Source organism: Caretta caretta, chromosome 9 (genome assembly GCF_965140235.1).
Source record: "Caretta caretta isolate rCarCar2 chromosome 9, rCarCar1.hap1, whole genome shotgun sequence".
In the NCBI taxonomy this organism is placed as follows: Eukaryota; Metazoa; Chordata; order Testudines; family Cheloniidae; genus Caretta; species Caretta caretta.
Window position 1 is genome coordinate 92,349,289 of NC_134214.1, and position 19,505 is coordinate 92,368,793.

The 19,505-nt window shown below is 43.6% G+C and overlaps 1 protein-coding gene and 1 long non-coding RNA gene across 4 annotated transcripts in view; one reads left to right on the forward strand and one right to left on the reverse strand.

The window, feature by feature from the left end:
* Positions 1-19,505, reverse strand: part of MAMLD1 (mastermind like domain containing 1) — a 349,693-nt gene that overhangs the window by 85,274 nt on the left and 244,914 nt on the right. The window contains exon 1 of one of the 3 annotated variants that reach the window (XM_048864991.2): positions 8,705-8,883. The exons of 1 other annotated variant lie outside the window; for it this stretch is intronic. In XM_048864991.2, coding sequence (XP_048720948.1) covers positions 8,705-8,746 — 42 coding nt within the window. In that variant the 5' untranslated portion in view covers positions 8,747-8,883. Of the gene's footprint in view, positions 1-8,704; positions 8,884-19,505 lie in introns of those variants that run through there. One more of the 3 variants, XM_048864990.2, reaches the window with a different exon arrangement.
* Positions 8,944-11,119, forward strand: LOC142073243 (uncharacterized). Its single transcript, XR_012670021.1, has 2 exons — positions 8,944-9,242; positions 10,382-11,119. It is a non-coding gene; the product is annotated as an uncharacterized LOC142073243 (long non-coding RNA).

Genomic DNA, 19,505 nt, shown 5'->3' on the forward strand with positions numbered 1-19,505 from the left:
ATAACTCTGGCTACAAGGAGTTAACACCACCATTTACACTAGTGCCGTTGTATCATTAGAAGCAATAAGATTATGTACTATAATTCTAATGCCAGCACAATTATTTTAACACCGAGTGTGTCAGGTTTGACTCTATACCCCCTAAATTAATTTCAGAGTAGTGGCTAAATAAAATGGCATACTTCTTTGTGCTTTTGTTATAACATGCTCATGTGCAGCAAACTGTGAAGAAAATGTAGTAATTAGAGGTTAAATTAATCCCTGACAGACAAGCAGTTTAGTAAAACTGGGCTCTCTTCACAAAACATAGCATAAAGCTTGCCAGTCTTTCAGAATATGCACAAAAAACATGTGAGATTGGCAAGTACGTTACAACTGCAATCCAACCAAAGGGAGTAACATTCAAAAGTCAGAGTAAGTCTTCAAATAGCCCGTATTAACACCTAAATCTTATTTAAAACATGTGATATAGAAATCAATGCTATTGTTATTGTAGACACCCTGACTGCCTGATCAAGATCAACAACTTGAAACTAAAGAGCCTTACATGGCTTTATAATCACAGTATGATCAACCTCTAATATTAACAACTAGAAAGCTACCTTTCTGGTTCTGATTTTAATGTAGATCTTAAATACCAAAGCTCTACCTACTCCCTGCAAAATAAAACGTGTTGCATAATTCTGACAAATTAAATGGGTGTGGTTTGGGAGAGTTTAATTTTAAAAAATTCATAGGTATTTAATTCAAAGATGAGATGAACCTTCCCTGGAACGGAGTAAGGAAAAACCAATGCAAAATATAAGACACTTGGCCATACAATGTTGATACTCTCCACTAATGTGTGTGTCAAGTTCAAGTAAATATTTCTCTGACCGTCAGGACTGATATAAAACTGTCTTATTTTCAAGTCCCTCAAAATAAGGTTTCTACTTAGAGAGGGAAAGGCTGAGAAGCATTTATATTGCAAAAAGATCCACTGCTTTTACACAGCATTCATCTCTCCCCAGTGCCTTCCATCCCACTTGGTTTACACGTTACCTATGAAGGTGGAAGGTGCAAAAAAATAAAAAAACCTGCCTTTCCCCAGGGCTATCACACCGATGCCACTCAATAGATTGCCTGACATGGGGTGAAACAGTAAGACAGTTAACACCCTCCCCTGCAGAGGTAATCCATATCATGTCTGCAACAGACTGAACCTCCAGCTGTCTGTTCCAGAACTGGAGAGCACAACAGGCCGCTGTGGCTACATCATCACCAGGTAGATTCAAAAGAAAACATCTTACAATCAAAGCGAAGGAGAACTGTAGTCTCTCCGAGGTTCTTGGATCTACTTGGGAGTGCATTCGTATCACTGGACAGTCCTGAAATATCAGCTCATCAATGATTAATGAACTAGGACATGCTCCAGGAGGTACTTGGCAACTTTATCAACAAGGCAGTTCTGTACAAGTTCTTTGCCTGAGACAGGGAGACAAGAGAGAAGCAAGAGTTTGAAATGGTCCACCAGAAGGACCAGGTGTGTCATTGCTAGGGACACAATTTAACTAGTTCATAACAATATTTTTAGAGCTTGGACAGCTTGCGAAATAAATACATGATTTTTTGCTCACCAGCCTCCTGTCAGTAGCAGCCCTTTAATGGGTCAATACTCATCACTGGCTCATTGCACTGATTAAGAGGTAGTAGGAAGTCTCACCGCCCCAAGAGGAGCAACAGGAGATGCAGAGGCTGCATCATGCCCTCTTGCTACATCCCTTTGTGAGCGTAGGCCTAGGGACAGCACCTAGCACAATGGGCTCCTGGTCCATGACAGGGACTCTGAGGTGATACGGTCATACAAATAACCATAATAAGAAGTAATCCCTTCTATAGCCAGAGCTAACCAGTTCTCTCAGAGCACAGGGGGTACAATTCAGTCTGGCCTTATGCAAGCTCACACCTCCTTCACAACTGCTCTCCCATACAAGGGCCAGCCAAAAATTTGACCCAAACGATGGTCTCCTCCAGCTTTCTCAGCCTTTTTCCCTTTCCTTTCCTCCAACAAGCAGCCATGAGAAGTGGGAGTATGGCATTTCACACTCCCCTTCCTCAAGGACACAGGGCCTGATCTGTGAAACTTTACTCATGGGAGAAAATCACGGTCCTTAACATGCCGAAGTGTTACCAGAACAGGCCCACCAAGAGACAAAAGAACATTAGTCTCTCTGACAAAATACATTACCGAACGCAACTCATTTCATCCAAGAAGCACAATAATGTCACATGCTTTTTAGAAGAGTTGATGCGACCGCCTGGAAAATTCCAAACAAAATAAACCATCTTTTCCTCTGCTTTGTTTCCTTTCCCTCCATTTTTAATTTATTAATTATTATTAAGGAGATTTACATGGGGGATAAAGAACTTTAATTTTTAAGACCTTTCTAGTTAACCCCATCTGAATGCATTACTCTCTGTGACAATGCAACTGGTTGCTTTGGAAATGATGAGGTCATACATAGAGAACTATGATGCCAATTCTGCAACCTTTACTCACATCGAGAGATACCTTCATCCTGAATTAAGGTGGCACAATCTGGCTCTCAGGGAACGGCAGGTGACAAATATCCAGCAGGAAAGAGGGAGATACGGTGAAACCGTTAAGTAACAAAGCATTTGGTACTCCATGAAAAGTGCTCCCAATAATAAAAAGCAAGAGAAATACAAAAAGGGATGTAAATGCTGATTGTTTTGCAAAGTTTTCCTGAAGCTGTCAGTAGCTTGAAGTGAGGCAAAGAAAGCCAGAGCAGTTTTACTGATTACCAGCAATGTAATCAATAAAATATTATGTACATTTGCTACCTCCACTCAAAATAAAGAAATATTTCAATTTAACATACAAGGAACTCAGATACCACAGTGATAAGTGCAGTATAAGTTGCCTAGTTAATTTGAAGCAATGACCTTTTTGACCAGGCAAATCTTATGTGTTTAACCAAGATAAAACTCTTAATGACCATACCAAAGTATCTTCTACATTTGGCATTCTAAGGCAATTTTCTGAAGTTCCCCCTCCAAAGTATCTGGCAAGAAATGAAGCGCTGCATAATTTTAGGGCTCAACATCTGAAAAAATTAGAACAGTGTCAACTATTCTTTGAGATGTATAAAAGAACAGTTGAAAAACTTACAGTTGACTGGTGCTACCTAGGTTACCCGTCAATAGCACTGAAACTGGTATATTATTAAGAGAGGTGTATGATGGGAATTGGTTTATTGTGCTGATCCATAGTAACCAGCTCCTGTTCGTCCATCATTTATCTCTCTCACCAGCGACATATGGGTTTGTCTATTCACACTCTCAGCATTCTATCTGCTCCAACAAACAGTCAGCCTTTTTTGCTTGGATGAAGAGATTTTTTTTTAGTTACATCCATTCTGTGCGTATCAACATTTATGGCAGCCAGATAATTGCCAAAGAGCTCAAGGGGATAAAAGCTACCTCTTTATAACAAACACCCCCTTAAAGAAATCAATATTGATATAAAACATTTTAATGCAAAGCTTTGGTGTATCTTCTGCGTCCTTCAGTGTGAAATACATTTTTCTAAATGGCAAGTCAGAGAACATTGGACAGAAAGCCTTACTAATGAGTTAAAATACTGCTCTCCCCACAGAGGCTGAAAATTAGCAGCATACAATATTAATCATTCCTTAAATAAGAGAGTGGCAAATCTGTCAGATATAAAGAGGTTTCTTTGGAAATGTGCCATCGTTATTTCAATTGATTTAACTATCTTTATCTGCAAATCATACCAATTACTAATGAATCGTAACTTACCAGCACCTTCATCTAAAGGTTTCATGTTGCTGACAACTCACAAATGGCCAGCAGATAGGAACAATGAAAACTTTGGGATTTTCCATTTCCTTCCGATTTAAAAGCCTCAGCCAGCTTCCTACTTCTCCACGGCTCTGCTCCCCGAGGTTGCATAAATCTAATTACCCCACTCTTTGCAAGATTTAAATGATCCTTCTACGGCTATTTTTTTAAAAGTTATTTTTAAAGGTAACTTTTCAAGGAACGTGGAACATTTATCGATCAAATGATTGGGAACTCTCAAGTTGTAAAATATTTAGCCTTCTTAATTTACTGTTCCCACTGTCCTTCACCTCTCCCTCCAATTGTTTGTTACAGTCATTGCAGCTAGTTTCCAGTTAGGTCCCAATCCTGCAATTAATATCCCCATGGGTTGACCCTTGTTCCTGCAGAGCTCTGATTGCAGGACTGGGATCTTTGATTATAAACCCTCTAAGGCAGTAACTGCGTCTTCCTGTGTGTTCAGACAGTGCTTAGCACAATGGCTCTCTTACCCTGACTGGGATCTCTGGGTGCTACCACAATATAAATATTAAGTACAGTGGTCACAATGGAATATTAAGAACATTTCACTGAAAGATACCCAATGCAATGTATTTATAAGGCACCTCTTATATCTGTGCACCGAGAAGCCATAAGAGGAGTGATATTTTAACTGGTGCCAGTAATGACTCTTCCAAGAAACAGTAATAGCTACCTTCACTCTTCAAAGTCTAAAGAATTACTCAGTTTCAAGGATTTAAAAGTGGAGTCGTGTAAATATTTGCCCTTCTGAGTTTGAATTATTTGTTGCAAGGATTTTTACATTTTATTTTTTGTAATAAGAAACCCAGTTAGAAAAGAACAAGATTTGCTTTGGGCTGCTCAGCGATAAACATTAAACAGCTTTTCACTCACTGGAGAGAGGAGCTGTTAACTGCATATCACCTGCTTTACGATACATAGTATTTGTTTTTCATCCCTCAGCAACAGACTATTTCCTGGTTGAGTTTAAAAACTCAGTGACGTTCCTGTTTCAACCCACACATCTGTGTCACTGTCAACGTCAGTGGCAGGAAAACATTAGAAGTCACCCTTTGCTAATGGTTTCCTAACATGGAATTTCCTTCTATCTCCCTCAACCCACCTCCTCCCTCCAGCCAGACACATCTTTCCCAAATTGCTTTCTTTTGCCCTTCCAAACATATGGCACAGAGAGACAACTGAAAATGGTCACTGCCAGAACAGGGAGATTATGATTATTTAAGACAATAGAGTAACTTATTCAAACTACTCTTGCCTGCCTTTGACTTAGAAGCGTGTATGTATGTGTGTTCAACCAGCCTTTCATCTGCGCTTCTCTTATACAAAACACATATGTTTGTCTTGCAAGCATCTGGCATCCCCCATCACAGTATTAGTGCCTCCCAGCCCTAATATTATACTTGTAATCAGCTTTCTTACATAAATGTATAGGAAAATATATTCTCATGCTCAGTGTGTGGGCGTGTTGGGCTGGGGAGCATGCCAATAACTAGTAAAGCAATATGTGAGCCCATTACTTTTCCCCCTGTTGAGAATATGCTATTTAGTATGCAAACTATGAGCACCTAGAAAAAAGAGAGAGATGTTTCTTTAAGGGGAAGAGCTGATTAGCTGCTCTTGCTGGCAGCAAACAGCTGGTCAGTCGGGCAGGTTCAAGGCCATTTCAGCTCCCTCTCTTTTGGAGGCACCATATGCTCCATCTCTCACATCAGCAGCTTTATTTTCCAATAATCTTGCTCCAGAAGGGAAGCAACAAAGGAGGCCAAGGCAGGGAGAGCCCACGTTCTACACTTGGCTTATTATTTGCCAGTGTCAGTTTTGTGTGTGGACAGGCTAGCCTTCCTCTCAGCCTGGGCTAAAACCAGGGAAGGGGAAAGGCACCTGCAAATGCTTTTTGCCTCCATTTCCTACTAGCAAGCTGATTGCAAGGGGAAGGGAGGAAGAATTCCCACATTAAGGAAAAATGATTTTGGTGGGCTGGGGGGAGGGGGTGTCTCACTTCTGGCTGCAATAGATAATGCACTCATTCAGGTCCCCCCAGGCCTTCAGGGGCAGTTTTTCTCCTTTCTCCAAGCCCTCTACCTGGGAGACAGGCATTAGGAATTAACCAGGGATTAGGGGCTAACCAAAGCAACAGGAACATTATATAATAGGTGACATATTTCCTCCACCTTGCTCAGTTTAACCCCCAGCTTTCTCCAGGGTGTTGGAAAGCTCTGTGGGGGTTTTTTTCAGCCAACAGCTCAGAGGGGGAGAGAATCCTAGAATATCAGGGTTGGAAGGGACCTCAGGAGCCATCCAGTCCAACCCCCTGCTCAAAGCAGGGCCAATCCCCAACTAAATCATCCCGGGCCGTGCTGTCGCAACCGGCAGCAGGAAGGAAGGAGGCGAGGGGTCCACACCAGCGCGTGACACGAAGCTTTGGAGCCGCCGCTGGTTTGCACGGATCCTGGGCTGCTCCGCATGCCAGCGAGCGAGCGCGCCCCTGCAGCGGCAGGAGCGGGGAAGGCGCCCCCTGTCCCGCGCACGCTCTGGCATGCACAGCGGGGATTGCTCCAGACGCAGCGGGGAAGGGACCAGACACACTTAATCTCCACATTTGCAGCTCGCAGGCTGGGGGAAGCACGACAGAGAGGAGGAAAGGAGGGGTGGGGGGGTCATTATAGAGGTCACCCCCCGCCCCGCCCCGCCCCGTGGTAGAGAGGGAGGCTCCTCGTCCAGCAGCGATGCAGAAACTCCCTGCAGAGCCACGCGGGTGCCTGAAGGGCTAATCTGTTTGAGACGGGAAGATGCAAAGTGGCGACGGGAGCCTGCAAATTGCAAAGAGGGAATTAGAGCCCTGATCATGTTAGACAGCGACTGGGCGTCCCAGGCTTCCCTGCAACCTATAAATCTCCAGTTACAAACGCTAGGCTCGCTGCAGAAGCGGCTCTGTCTGCCCTAGTCCCCCTCCCTTCGCTCTGCTGCTAGGCTCGTGGAACACAAAAGCCGCTTTTTAATGTATTGTTCCAGGAACGGGGGCGGGAGGGGGGAGGACGGCCTGAAAGCAACCGGAAGCCCGATTCCTTCCCCGGGAACTGCCGTTCCCCCTCCCGGGAAACCTCCCAGTCACCCCTGGTTACAAACTCGCCCGCCCCCCCTAACGCAAAGAGGCTGCAAATTGCAATATCCCCAGCCCTGCCCCGCGGCACCCCGGGGCCAGGAGACCAGGCAACGAGCAGGAGCCAAATGGCACCCAGACCAACCCCCCCCCCCCCCCGCAGCAACTTCCAAGGGGGTCCGGACAACGGGACGTGGGGAGATAATTGCTGGGGAGGGGGTCAAAGGAAAGCGAAGGGAGGAAGGATACCACATCGAGACTGCAGGTTACAGGGGAGACAGGGAAGCGAGACAGGGAGCTGCTTGTTTACCCTGCGACTGCCTTAAACGCGTCTCTTAATCAGAGGATGAGAAACCAAAACAGTTTAAAAACGTGAGTCAGCATGCATTTTATTTTAAAAACAGCCCCCGTCTCTGAGAGAGTCACACACTCCGTTTGCACCATCTCGCCTCACTCTGGGGCCACTCCTGTTTACACACACACACACACACACACACACACACACCGCGCTTTATATTGAAGGGGGTTCGATTTTGTGCTGCAAACTCTCGGAAGGAATAACTCGAGGGCTCCTGATGCTCTCAGTTGGGTCTTTTGTTCAAATCCTGCCGGCAAAGTGTGCACTTTGCACTCCAAAAATAACCACAGACTTTTCTGCCAGCAGAATAGACACACGCACGCACCCCTCAGCCTGTGTGTGACACCTTGCGGGGGGAGTCCCCTTAAAAGGATGGGTTTTATTCGTCCATGTCTGTTTGATCTAAGTTTAAACCGAAAGCCCCCAGTAATTAGACTAAAACAAGCCTTCCTGTACTGCTCTGTTTACACGGGGATACTACAGCTCTGAGGGCTGAGTGTATTGGCAGTTTTCTAATCCTATTAGTCTCTGTGCAGTCAGCATTTAATCTAGGATAAAAATCAGACAGCAGCTACTTCCTTTCCGGACGGATTTCGAGACACATTTCATGATGAAATAAAATAAAATAATAATAATAATGTCCCCTTTGCATGAATCGTCTCAGCCCGGTGCCAGGGTGCAGGCAGCCGCCAGAGGCATTCCTATCTGCATTTGTACTCTCGCTGCTGGTGTTAGCAGGGAGCAGGATCTCAGATCATGAACAAACCAACACGGCGCATTTGTCTAAGAAATAAAACTATTCCGGGACCTTGGACACATTCTCGGACTGAACCGACCGATCAGAGAGAGAGGAAGGGGAGGAAAGTGTTGGAGGCTCCTCGCTCTTTTGCCAGGCAGCTGCTTCCCAGCCAGACACAGGAGCAAATCTCCCGGAGTTTCAAATCTCTCTCCTGCCACACACCAGCCTGTCCCACTTTCTTTTTTTAAAACCAGACAATCGCAGGGATCACCTCGGTTCAGCACCATTTTAGACACCCACAGACCCCAAGCAGCAGCTGCCCTTCCAGACTGACACCCGCTTACCAGCAAGGAGCGGGTCCAGTCTTCTCACCAAGTTCCCTGGTTTCTTTTAAATTTTGAAAATCCCAGCCGTGGTTTTACAAAGATAAACTAGCAGAAAAATGCCAGCACAAGGTGGGCACTTCCAGGGACCACGCCTGAGAACTTTACAATGCCAGGCTCAGAGGCGCTCACATTATAAACTGCACTAAACCTGGGCAGGCAACTATTTGGATGCGAATTAAGCCCTTTTAAATCAACTACAACTTCTCCAGTTCATATCAATTCCACATGCTACTTACTGGAATATGTGGCTCCATGACCCGCTGGGAAACCAGAAGCATCTTGGGACTGGTGATCAACCAGCTGTTAGATCCACTTTGGCTGTATTTAACGAAACCACGCAAAGCAAAACACTCTAAGATTGTTTTCTCCTTTTAGGTTCCAGGCAAGTTCATCCTGGCGTTGCAGTTTGCTAATGATTCACTGTCTGTCTCAATCTGCTCACTACATTTCCATCAACCCACAGCTTCCTCACTTAGAAGGTGGAGTTTGTGGGGTTTAAGTTACTGATAGGCATATCTAACTGCTGTGTCACTCAAAGAGGAGGAGACACACACACACACTCTCTCTCTCACACACACACACAAACCACTCTAGCCTTAAAGGGGAAGTGTCACTTTCTTTTCCCTTTTAGAAACTGGATCCAAGGAATTATTTGTTCAGTGCATGGAGGCAAATAATGATACAGTCTCTATGTACCGTACTTTTACATGCAAAGATCTGCTTAGCATTTTTATCACCTTCTCCTGGATGTGCAATTTCATTTTGGGTAAAAAGGTAGGGTAATTTACAAATATACAGGGAGTGATTGGAGCTTTATTTTTTTCTTCAAATCGAAGGATACAAATCAGTTAAAGGAGAGCATAATGCATGATTTGTAAAGATTTTTAATCCTAAAAATGGCGATTTCCTGGCTCTTTCTGCTATTCTGGCTAAGATATTTAATAGGAGAATGTTCAAATAAGGGTTAAACTCACCTCCCAGAGGTGAACCCAGGTTAGTACTAAAGGAGTGGTTCAGGTGCTTCCTATGGTGCCACCTGCGTGTACATTTATTTAGATAGATACAGATCCAGACCAAACAGATCCAGAGCTGCCCAAAATCAGGACGCTTCTCTTATGGTTGTAAACGTGCTAGTCGCAAAGTGTGATTTCTGAATATTAGCGTTGACAGAATAGCCACTGCAGCTGAGGGGCTGAGATTTTCTTCTGATCTCCTCCTGGAATGTGCATAAATTACTCGGCATAGCAAGTTGCAGGCAGTCAGGACAGCATACTGAGTTCACAAATAATTGTGAGTATAATCTCATTCCATTACCTTCCTAAATCACCATAATGTCTCATGCTCAAATAAATTGGTTAGTCTCTAAGGTGCCACAAGTACTCCTTTTCTTTTTGCGAATACAGACTAACACGGCTGTTCCTCTGACTCCTGTACTGATACCTTGGAGACGCTTAAAAAACCCCTTTTCTTGATCCATTGACCTAATGGGTGAGATGTGGAAATACAGTAGCACCATGAAAAGAAAAGGAGTACTTGTGGCACCTTAGAGACTAACCAATTTATTTGAGCATGAGCACGAAAGCTCATGCTCAAATAAATTGGTTAGTCTCTAAGGTGCCACAAGTACTCCTTTTCTTTTTGCGAATACAGACTAACACGGCTGTTCCTCTGAAACCTGTCAGTAGCACCATGTGAGAAGCACCCAGAGGTATTCCAGTTAGTTACTTTACAGAGCGCTGTCCCCAGGTTGTGTGTGTTGATTTAAAAATTAAAAAAAAACTATATTGAGGACCATCACTCGACGACAGTCCTTTTTCTTCATGCCTTTTGAATGTGAATATTAAGATTTTAATCTAAATTTTTTACAGACCATGTTAATTTTTAATTTCTAATAAAATGTCTTTTTTTTTAAGAGTGAGACAAGAAGAAGAGCTCTGTGTAAATGGAAAACTTGGCTCCCTCACCAACAGAAATTGGTCCAATAAAAGATATTACCTCACCCACTTTGTCTCTCTAATATCCTGGGACCAACACAGCTACGACACTACAAACAACATTGGAGGATATCTTTTTTTTTTTTTTTATCGCTTCTACTGGAAATTGGAATAGCAGTAAATTATACCCATCAAGAGAGGTCTTCCCTTAAAATTAAGAAGAAAATAGAGAAAGTGTTATTAATAAAACCCAAGAACTACTTTGGCCAAATAAATATGAGGAGCCAGACTCTGGCCTAGACCCATGATAGTTCTAACACTGGGCATCCTCAGTTCCCATTTACCTCATGTCCCAGTGAAATTATCCTGGCTTCACTGAGGATGAAATTGCCCTTATTTGTTTACATTTATAGTTGGAAGTTTCTAAAACAAAATAATAATGAATACCTTCAAAAGTTTGATCATGGCACCTGAATGAAGCAGGCTCTCACTCTCCTTAGGTGAAACCCCCAGTTTTATGGGCTGGATGCATCAACAGACTTCATGATGATCCCACATTCCTGAGCATTATTTGTGTTATTTTAATTGCTTTTTGTTTGACAGTGTCCTACTTGTTTGATAGAATTTGTTGCCTTGTCTTGTGGATCTTTGAGAGTTACCATGGCATTATGTAGTATTTTGTATATTGTACAAGAAGTAAAATAATTTAATAACAAACTGTAGCACTGTAAAAGGTCCTAGATCAGGGGTGGCCAAACGTACTGACCCCCCAAGCCACACATGATAATCTTCAGAAGTTTGAGAGCCTGGGCACCTTTCGGGACTCGAGGCTTCTGCATTGCGGGAGGCGCCTGCCCCACTTCTGTTGAAGCGTCCCCATAGGTGCCATCTTCCTCCGGGCCTGGAGGGTGCTCAACCCCTGCTCTGGCCCAAGCCCCCACCCCATCCCACCTCTTCCTGCCACCACTCTGCCCCAGGCCACGCCCCAACTACCCCTTCCTCCAAGTCCCCACCCCCACCCTGCCTCTTCCCACCCCCGCCCTGCCCCCGCTCGTCCCCCTTCCTCCCAGAGCCTCCTTCACACCACAAAACAGCTGATTGTGGTGGGTGGGAGGCACTGGGAGGGAGAGGGAGGAGTTGATCAGCGGGGCTGCTGGCGGGCAGGAAGCACTGGGGGGAAGAGGGGAGCTGGCTGCCAATGGGTGCTAAGCACACGCTAATTTTTTCCCTTGGGTGGAGCATCCACAGAGTCAGCGCATATGGCCCACCCCGCTGGGCAGAAGCCCCAAGCCCCACCACCCCACCTCAGGGCAGAAGCCCCAAGCTTCCCCCCCACACTCCCAGTCTGGTAGGTGGAGAATGCAGGGCGGGGGGACAGACAAGAGGGGCTCTGCAAGCCACATTTGAACTATAAAAGAGCCACATGTGGCTCGCAAGCCATGGTTTGGCCACCCTTGTCCTAGAGTCATAGTTTTCATAACTGTGAAAACTAAAGACTGGTGAAAACCTGGCCATGCTGAAGTCAATAGCAAAACTTTCTCTCTGGGTGTGTCTGCACTGCAATAAAAAACCTGCGGCACCAAATCTCAGAGCCCAGGTCATTGGACTCAGTCTAAAAATTGCAGTATTGACATTTGGGTGGGGGGGGGAGTCTCAGAGCCCTGGCTCCAACCTGAGCCCTAACATCTAAACTGCAATTTTTAGCCCTGCAGCCAGAGCCTCATGAGTCTGAGTCAGCTGACCCAGGCCAGCTGCACCCATGCCATGGGTCTTTTATTGCAGTGCAGACGTACCCTCAGTGGTGCAGGATTCCAGCCTCCCATTATGCATTGATTGGGTCCACCATAGGCAACCTGCTGACAGTCCTAGCAAGGTGCCTCAATCTCATTCTGGAAAACGGTGGTGGTTTTGTTTCTGATAGGAAATTCTAGAGGCATCAAGATTGTTGCTATGGGCCATTAAGTCCTTGGTCTTTTTGCTGAGATTGCCAACAAATGTGCCAATTGCACAGATGGTTTTCCTGAGGTGGGCACCAAACACAGTTCTGATCAGCAGGGATTCTCCCTTTCTTACACAGTTTTACACTTGTTCATCATATTTCCTTTAGCATATTTATCCCAGATATTCTGGAGAATGTGTGACTTATTCAGTCTGTTTTACAAAACCAAAGTCCTTTCCACAGTGACAGACTGAGATGTCAGACTCAAAACCTGGAGTCTGGGAAATGTGCAGTTAGGATAAATATATTTTGAAAAAAATAATGGTAATCAAATAGAAGAAAGAGGAAGTGCACAGAAATGTGCTACATATTACTCATCATTTTGAAATAACTGAACCCAGCCGTTTTTATCCTGGAGATTTTGAAAAGCTGATATCCTCTCACATTGCCTTAAAGGCAAACTGTTCATAACCATACATTACAATATTGTGCTAAATAAGTGCCTGGCTTATTCAACTGAAGACAGGTCTAGAGATTGTATAGTGTAGTTGTGTGAGTATCAGGCATTGTCAAATGAGGGATCCAAGTGCTGTAGTAGACTAAAAACGCTAACATCTCAAGTAGGTGCAAACTGAGCATATTAAAGAAGGTGAAAGCCAGGTCAGCACTACTGATAGTGCTGTGCACTGCCACTGGGGAGAATCATATTCAGTTCCCAGCCTGGTTCTGCTGTTCCTGAGGTCATTAAGGGCAGCGGAGGTCCCAGCAGGTGGGGATCCCTCCACAGCATGGTGCGGGGAAGTGTCTTGAAAAGCAACTGCCCCAAAGTGTTCTCAGCAGTATGGATGGACCGAAGGGAACTCTTGCCAGTCCGTGGTTGGAAGGTTGTTTGCCATAGCTAGAGCAGTATGAAGATTTTACTAGGCAAAATACACCTGGCTTATTTACAAACCGGAAGCTTAGGTGAGGTTCGCTGACAGACTCACAGACTTCTGTGCTCCGAAGTCACACAGGAGGAAAACATGAAGTTTGGCGGTTCTGCATGGTCTTGACCTGGAATCTGGTGAAACTCAGTGGTTTCAGCTGAATTTCCCATTGAGGTTATGTGTTTGCTGGAACCTGAAACTCAAAGCTAAATTCAAGGGGAGTGAAACCACATGAAGTGAAAAAAAATTTTGCATGAGTCCCTGCAAACCAAACCTCCTGAGTTTCCCCCAGCCCTAGCTACAAAGCAGCGCCTTATCGGGTGGGAGTGAGGAATAATGTGTGGGGGGAGGGGAAATTAGGCAGGATGCCTTGGTGCTCACCCCAGGATGGTGACAAGGTCTGGTTACAAGGTCTGGCATGAACGGAGGCTTAAAGGAAGGAGAATGGGGTTGTGGTACAAAAACTGTTCCTATGATGAAAGATGAAAGGAGAACAAAAAAGAAGAGAACTAGGATTAGTTTTGAAGCAACAAAGATGGCTTGGTTTTACAGGAACATAGGAATTGCCATATACTAGGTCCGACCACCAGTGGTCCATCTAATCTGGGATCTTGTTCCTGACAGTGGGCAGTGGCAGATGCTTCAGAAGAAGGTGCAATGACCACTGTAATGAACAACTATGGAATAACCTGCTCTTAGAGGAAGCTTAGGAAGCTTTTTTCCTAAACCGAGGCAGTTAGTAACTGGCTTTTGTCCTGAAGCATGAGGGCTAATACCCCATGTCCATTGTTTTACCTTAACATAACTGGCTGGGTTTTCTTATGCATACAAAATTTTAATCCCCATCTGGAACCTGCTAAGCTCTTAGCCTCAACAATATTTGGTGGCAGTGAGTTCCACATGTTAATGAGGCATTGAGTTGTATTTTCTTAGCTCAGATTTAAGTTTATTTAATTAGGTGTCCCTTTCCCTAGTTAAATCACATAGAAGATATTTAAAAATTAGCTGAATTATTTTTCTGAACTGCATCCATAAACAGTTTTAATTTTCTCCGTAATGCTTGTTGCAGTAAGCAATTTTTTCAAAGTACTCTGGAAAAGAATGTGACATTGTTAATATACTGATTCTAATTTTCCTGAGAATCACTAAATTTGGAAAAATAGAAGGCTTTAAGAAAAAAAAACCTGTGTTAGTGAGCAGTTAATTAAAGGGCTTCAGAATGGTCTTCATTGATTTGGACATGAAACAAGAACACAGTTGATGCAAGTGAATTTTTCCTCAGTAGATCATTATTTAACATGAATGTCAGCACAACAATGGCATAGGTAAAGTCATCAAAGAAAGGAGTGACATGTTATCTGTTTAAATGGATGTGCAAACTGGTTTAGGGAATTACATAAATCAAAGTGAATGCCATTTTGTCTTCTGCACAGAATAAATAGTCAAAGGTCTAACCAGAGCTTCTGTGCTTTTGAGTAAAAGGAGATGCTGATATAACTGACCATTAGTACTGTTCTTACAAAAGGCACATTTTCAGTGAAATGATGCAGGATATAAGTATGTTACTTTTAACTGTGTATAGATTTAATTCAAGTTGTTAATTACTGGGTGATTGCCAAAGACTTGTTCCAAATGAAGCTATTTTAATCTTAAGTTTTTTAAAAAAAGATCAATCTATTGTTGTTCATAGTTAGGGATCTGACCTTGCAGACACTTATGCATGTGCTTAATATCAAGCACATGAATATTCCCACGGAAGTTAGCAGGACTATTAAAGCGCTTAAAGTTAAGTATGTGCATATGTGTTTTCAGGGTCAGCGTCCTTGTGATCAAAGGCTTGCTTACGTAGAGGGAAATCCTGGCTCCATTTAAATCAATGGAAGTTTTGCCCATGTGAAGCGACAATCAAAACTTGAGAAATATGCCCAGAATTATTCACCACAAGCAAAATCGTGCTGCCGTCACGCAGGCAAAAGCTCTTTATGATGTCCATGGAATTTTGCCTGAGTAAAGGCTGCCAGGTTTGGCCCAACATTGTTTCCTCCCTTCTTACCTGCAATTATGTCACATACAGGGCTCCGACTGAAGTCACTGGAGTTTTGGGTTCAGATCAGTGGCATGCGCTGTAAATAGCAGTGCTGTAAAGGACAGTAAATCCTTTATGTGCCTTCTTCAAAGGCAAAATATTCCACAGAAAGACTGAATTATGACTGACAGATGATTTAAATGTCTTTGTAGAGGAGATATTGCCATCCCAATTCCAATGCTCTTGCAGCTCGTAAGATTTTCCATTAAAAAAATAAAATGTTACAAGTGAATGGTGGCATCATGTTTCATGGCTGTGTTGTTAGCAACAAAAATACATTGAAAACATTGACTAATTAATGGCCTTTCTCCAGTTTTGACTTGTGCGCGCACACCTTCTCTCTTGACTTGTGATATGTGCGTCATACACGGCTGCTGTGCATAGTGCACACTGGATCTTGGACTTTGTTATGCAGGATGTACAGGCATAGGTCAGCATGTCGGAAGGGTTTCACATTATTATTATTTATGTATTACTGTAGGACCTAGGAGTTCAAGTCATGGACCAGGCCCCCATTGTGCTCGGGGCTATATGAACACAGACCAAAAAGGCCCTGCATTTTCCCATTGGCCTCATTTAGAGGCCCAGAATAAAACCTTCTTTTCCCCTGATACACACAAGTGGCAATGTACACAGAAATACACAGGCACAATTTCCACAAGCCTGGATGTCTGTCCACATAAGATGCCTCTTCTACAAGCATTACACTCTGAAGAAGTCCTGCATTTCTCAGTAGCTGTAGTTTACAGGAACCAAATGGGCAGAAATGCACTTTCCAGCCCAAGAAAACGGGCATCAGGACAGCAGGTGACGTTGTAACTGTTGTCAACTGCCAGCTTTCCATGTTAATGATGTATCCTGTGTAATGTGATGCCTTGATCTGAATCATATATTTACATATCATTCAGATCAGGGCAACATGGATGCCACAATGCAAAAGGATTTAGTGAAAAAAGTAACATGCCATATTCACAGCTACACAGTGCTGTATGTATATATGTGCAATGATCATGGATTCTGAGGCCTGATTCAGAGCCGACCGAAGTCAATGTAAAGACACCTATTTTCTTCGATGAGTTTTGGACCAGGCTCTACCTGAGGCATTTGGGGATAACTGCATCAGTCAGAACATAAGTTCAGCTTTAATTTTATACTGACTATTTTTGGAAGAAAGGAATATGCATGGTTTCTGCCTTTTGGGGACGGGCAGCCTTTTCTGGGCATTTTCAGTTCCATTTCTAGTATGTTCATCTACTTAATGTAGCTGGCACCACCTTTAGGGTATGCCTTGTTTCTTTAGATGCCTCTACTATTTTCACACAAGTTACAAGGCAAAGTTGCATTCTGCATCCCAGGGTAAATGACATGAACATCCATAAACTACCTGATGGTAGAATTGTCCCTACGCTTTAAAGTCATAAAACAAACATGACATTTATTTCCCTTTTTTGGGAGAGTCTTTGAATTAAATGTAGAAATTACACTTTGCACACTTATCAAGAAAATCCAAAATTGTGCACAAAACCTCAACTTTTCTGTTTATTAAAGGAGAGCACCTTTTGGGTTGATCTCTAATAACACAGATATTTTGCCAGCATTGGTTAGTGATTTACTAGAAATTATTGATTTCAAACCTTAGTTTCCTAGGGCTGCTAAACATATCCGGTCATCTGGGATATGCATCCATCTACTAAAGGCCGCAGCCAGTCTAGTATGAAAAGCGTGTGTTTTCTCCACTAGTGTCAGCTCTGTGGCAATGAACGTAAAGCTCTACTTGCTTTCAATACATGACTTTCGAGTCATGGTCATATGCCTAGCACAATATCAATATGGTTTAATTGTGGGATACTGAAAGAATTGCCACATTTTTGTTGTGAAACAAATTAATAGGAAATCACTGTTATGAGAAATCCTCAAATAAAGAAAACCACACTAAAATATTTCACAGAGCATCTCAAACTTTTAAAAAAAGTTTTCGCTTCTTTATATCTCAAACTCATTCAGATTCTTCCATCCTTAGAATAAATTTAATGCATGGTGCAGCCATCGATAATCCTGTCAGCACAACAGGAGCCAGGTATTTCAATACCTGGTACAGATGAGATGCTTAAACAGGATTATATGTGCTCAATAGGTGGAATTTAAGCACCTCTGTCATATGGATCAATTATTTTTAAGTTATGCATCGTACAAAAGAAAATATATGCCAGGGATAAGAACTTTTTGTTCCTGAGAGCCAAGGAGTAATATCTGATTGGGCATTCCTTGGCTAATGGTCTTAAATATCTCCTGCATTCTCCTCTCTCCTTGCTCTTGGCCTCTACTGTGTCCACTCAGCCAGTGTTCACCTCTGTCACTGCCCTTCCCTCACTTACTCCTTGCTCTCCCCCTCTAAACATTCATTCACATGATCTTCCTTTTGTCCACCTAGCTCCCCTGCCCCAATATCTCTCCCCCTCTCCCTCCCCCCCCACATCCATCTCTCTGTCATCTTTACACTTCCAGATCCAGGCTGCCCACTCTTCTAACCTCAACTCCAAAACAGGAACTTGAGAGTGGATATACGTTACACTAGGACCCATGTCTCACACCTCTCTGCCCCCTTCTCCCAGACCATAGATTGTCCAATGAGGCACTCTGTGTCGCTTGACCTCACTGCTACCTACCTATCTCTTCTAGTGTCTGATCGTGGGCTCTGGGCACATCCAACAGAATAAGTCTTTTGTGCCATTCTGGGCATTCATGCCTAAAGTTTCCCATCACTGGTCGATTATGACCAAGACTATTGGACTTCTATAGCAGTTAAGGTTTAAATTCAATGGCAAGGTTCCTGGGATTGTATGGTACCATCTAATGATTCTGCTGTACATCTTCTGTTTGGTGAATTTCTCGTCTCAGTATTGGGCAGCCTTGAAAGGAATATACACTTTATACTCACTTTTCCTAAGTCACTTACACATCATAATAAGTTCTGTGTTTACCAGACTGCAGACCCTTCGGGGCTGGCGGTAACAGGAAATGACAGAACTAAGAGGGTTGCATTTTCTTTTCCTTATATTTTGTCATTTCACCTTTACTTTTCTTGTACAGCACTTAAGAGCAAAATAAGGTTAATTTAGGGATCCTGGAAAAGGACACAGTTTGTGGGAGAGGATGTGAAGAATCTCTCCCCTTTACATGGCTTTGAAGGGACTGGCCAGATTTCTAGTTTTGTGGGTAGCATCTCTGCCTGTGCTAGATTCCTGCAAGGGGCTGGGTGAAGGCAGCACCGGCCCTGTCCCACTTCCAAAATGAGCAGGAGAGATGAGAACAAGACAAGTAACATGCTTCACTCAGGCTGAGAGTTTTCTTGGGTGTGCTCCACCAGGATACCAGATGGCTCTGGGGACTCCTGCTGCTGTGCAGAGTCTCCTGGCCCTGTCTCAGCACAGGCTGTGGCTTAAAGCCACAACGTAGTGTGTAGTGTTTTCCTACACATTTGAATTGAGAAAAGCTATCTATATGCATTGAAGCTAAGGATCACTGGTAAAGGATAGGAGTACTTGTGGCACCTTAGAGACTAACCAATTTATTTGAGCATGAGCTTTCGTGAGCTACAGCTCACTTCATCGGTGAGCTGTAGCTCACGAAAGCTCATGCTAATATAAATTGGTTAGTCTCTAAGGTGCCACAAGTACTCCTTTTCTTTTTGCAAAGACAGACTAACACGGCTGTTACTCTGAAACCTGGTAAAGGATAGGTGACTTCCAAGCCCTGGAGATATTGGACCAGGTCCTCAGCTGGTATAAAACAACATAGCTACCCTGATTTCAAAGGAGCTAGGCTAAGTTACACCAGTTGGGGAGCTGGTTTGGAAATGAACCTGTAAGCTCCCAGTGAGGGCTTTTGCTCTTTCTACGGGTTGGGAGCAAATTGTTCCCCAGCCTCCAACAAGATCTTCTTGCTCTCACAGGATGGTTGAGGGACTGCAGCTTCCCAAGCCACTTCAACACTAATAGCTGTATGATCCTGAATCAAAGCAGAGGGGTCTGCCAGCCACAGTAAGTGTTAACTGCTGCAGTGAAAGGGGCTATTTAAGCTGGCTACTAAAAGTTATGTCTGCCACCACTATTTCAACAAAACATTTTGGTCATTAAATTAATTCAGGCACAT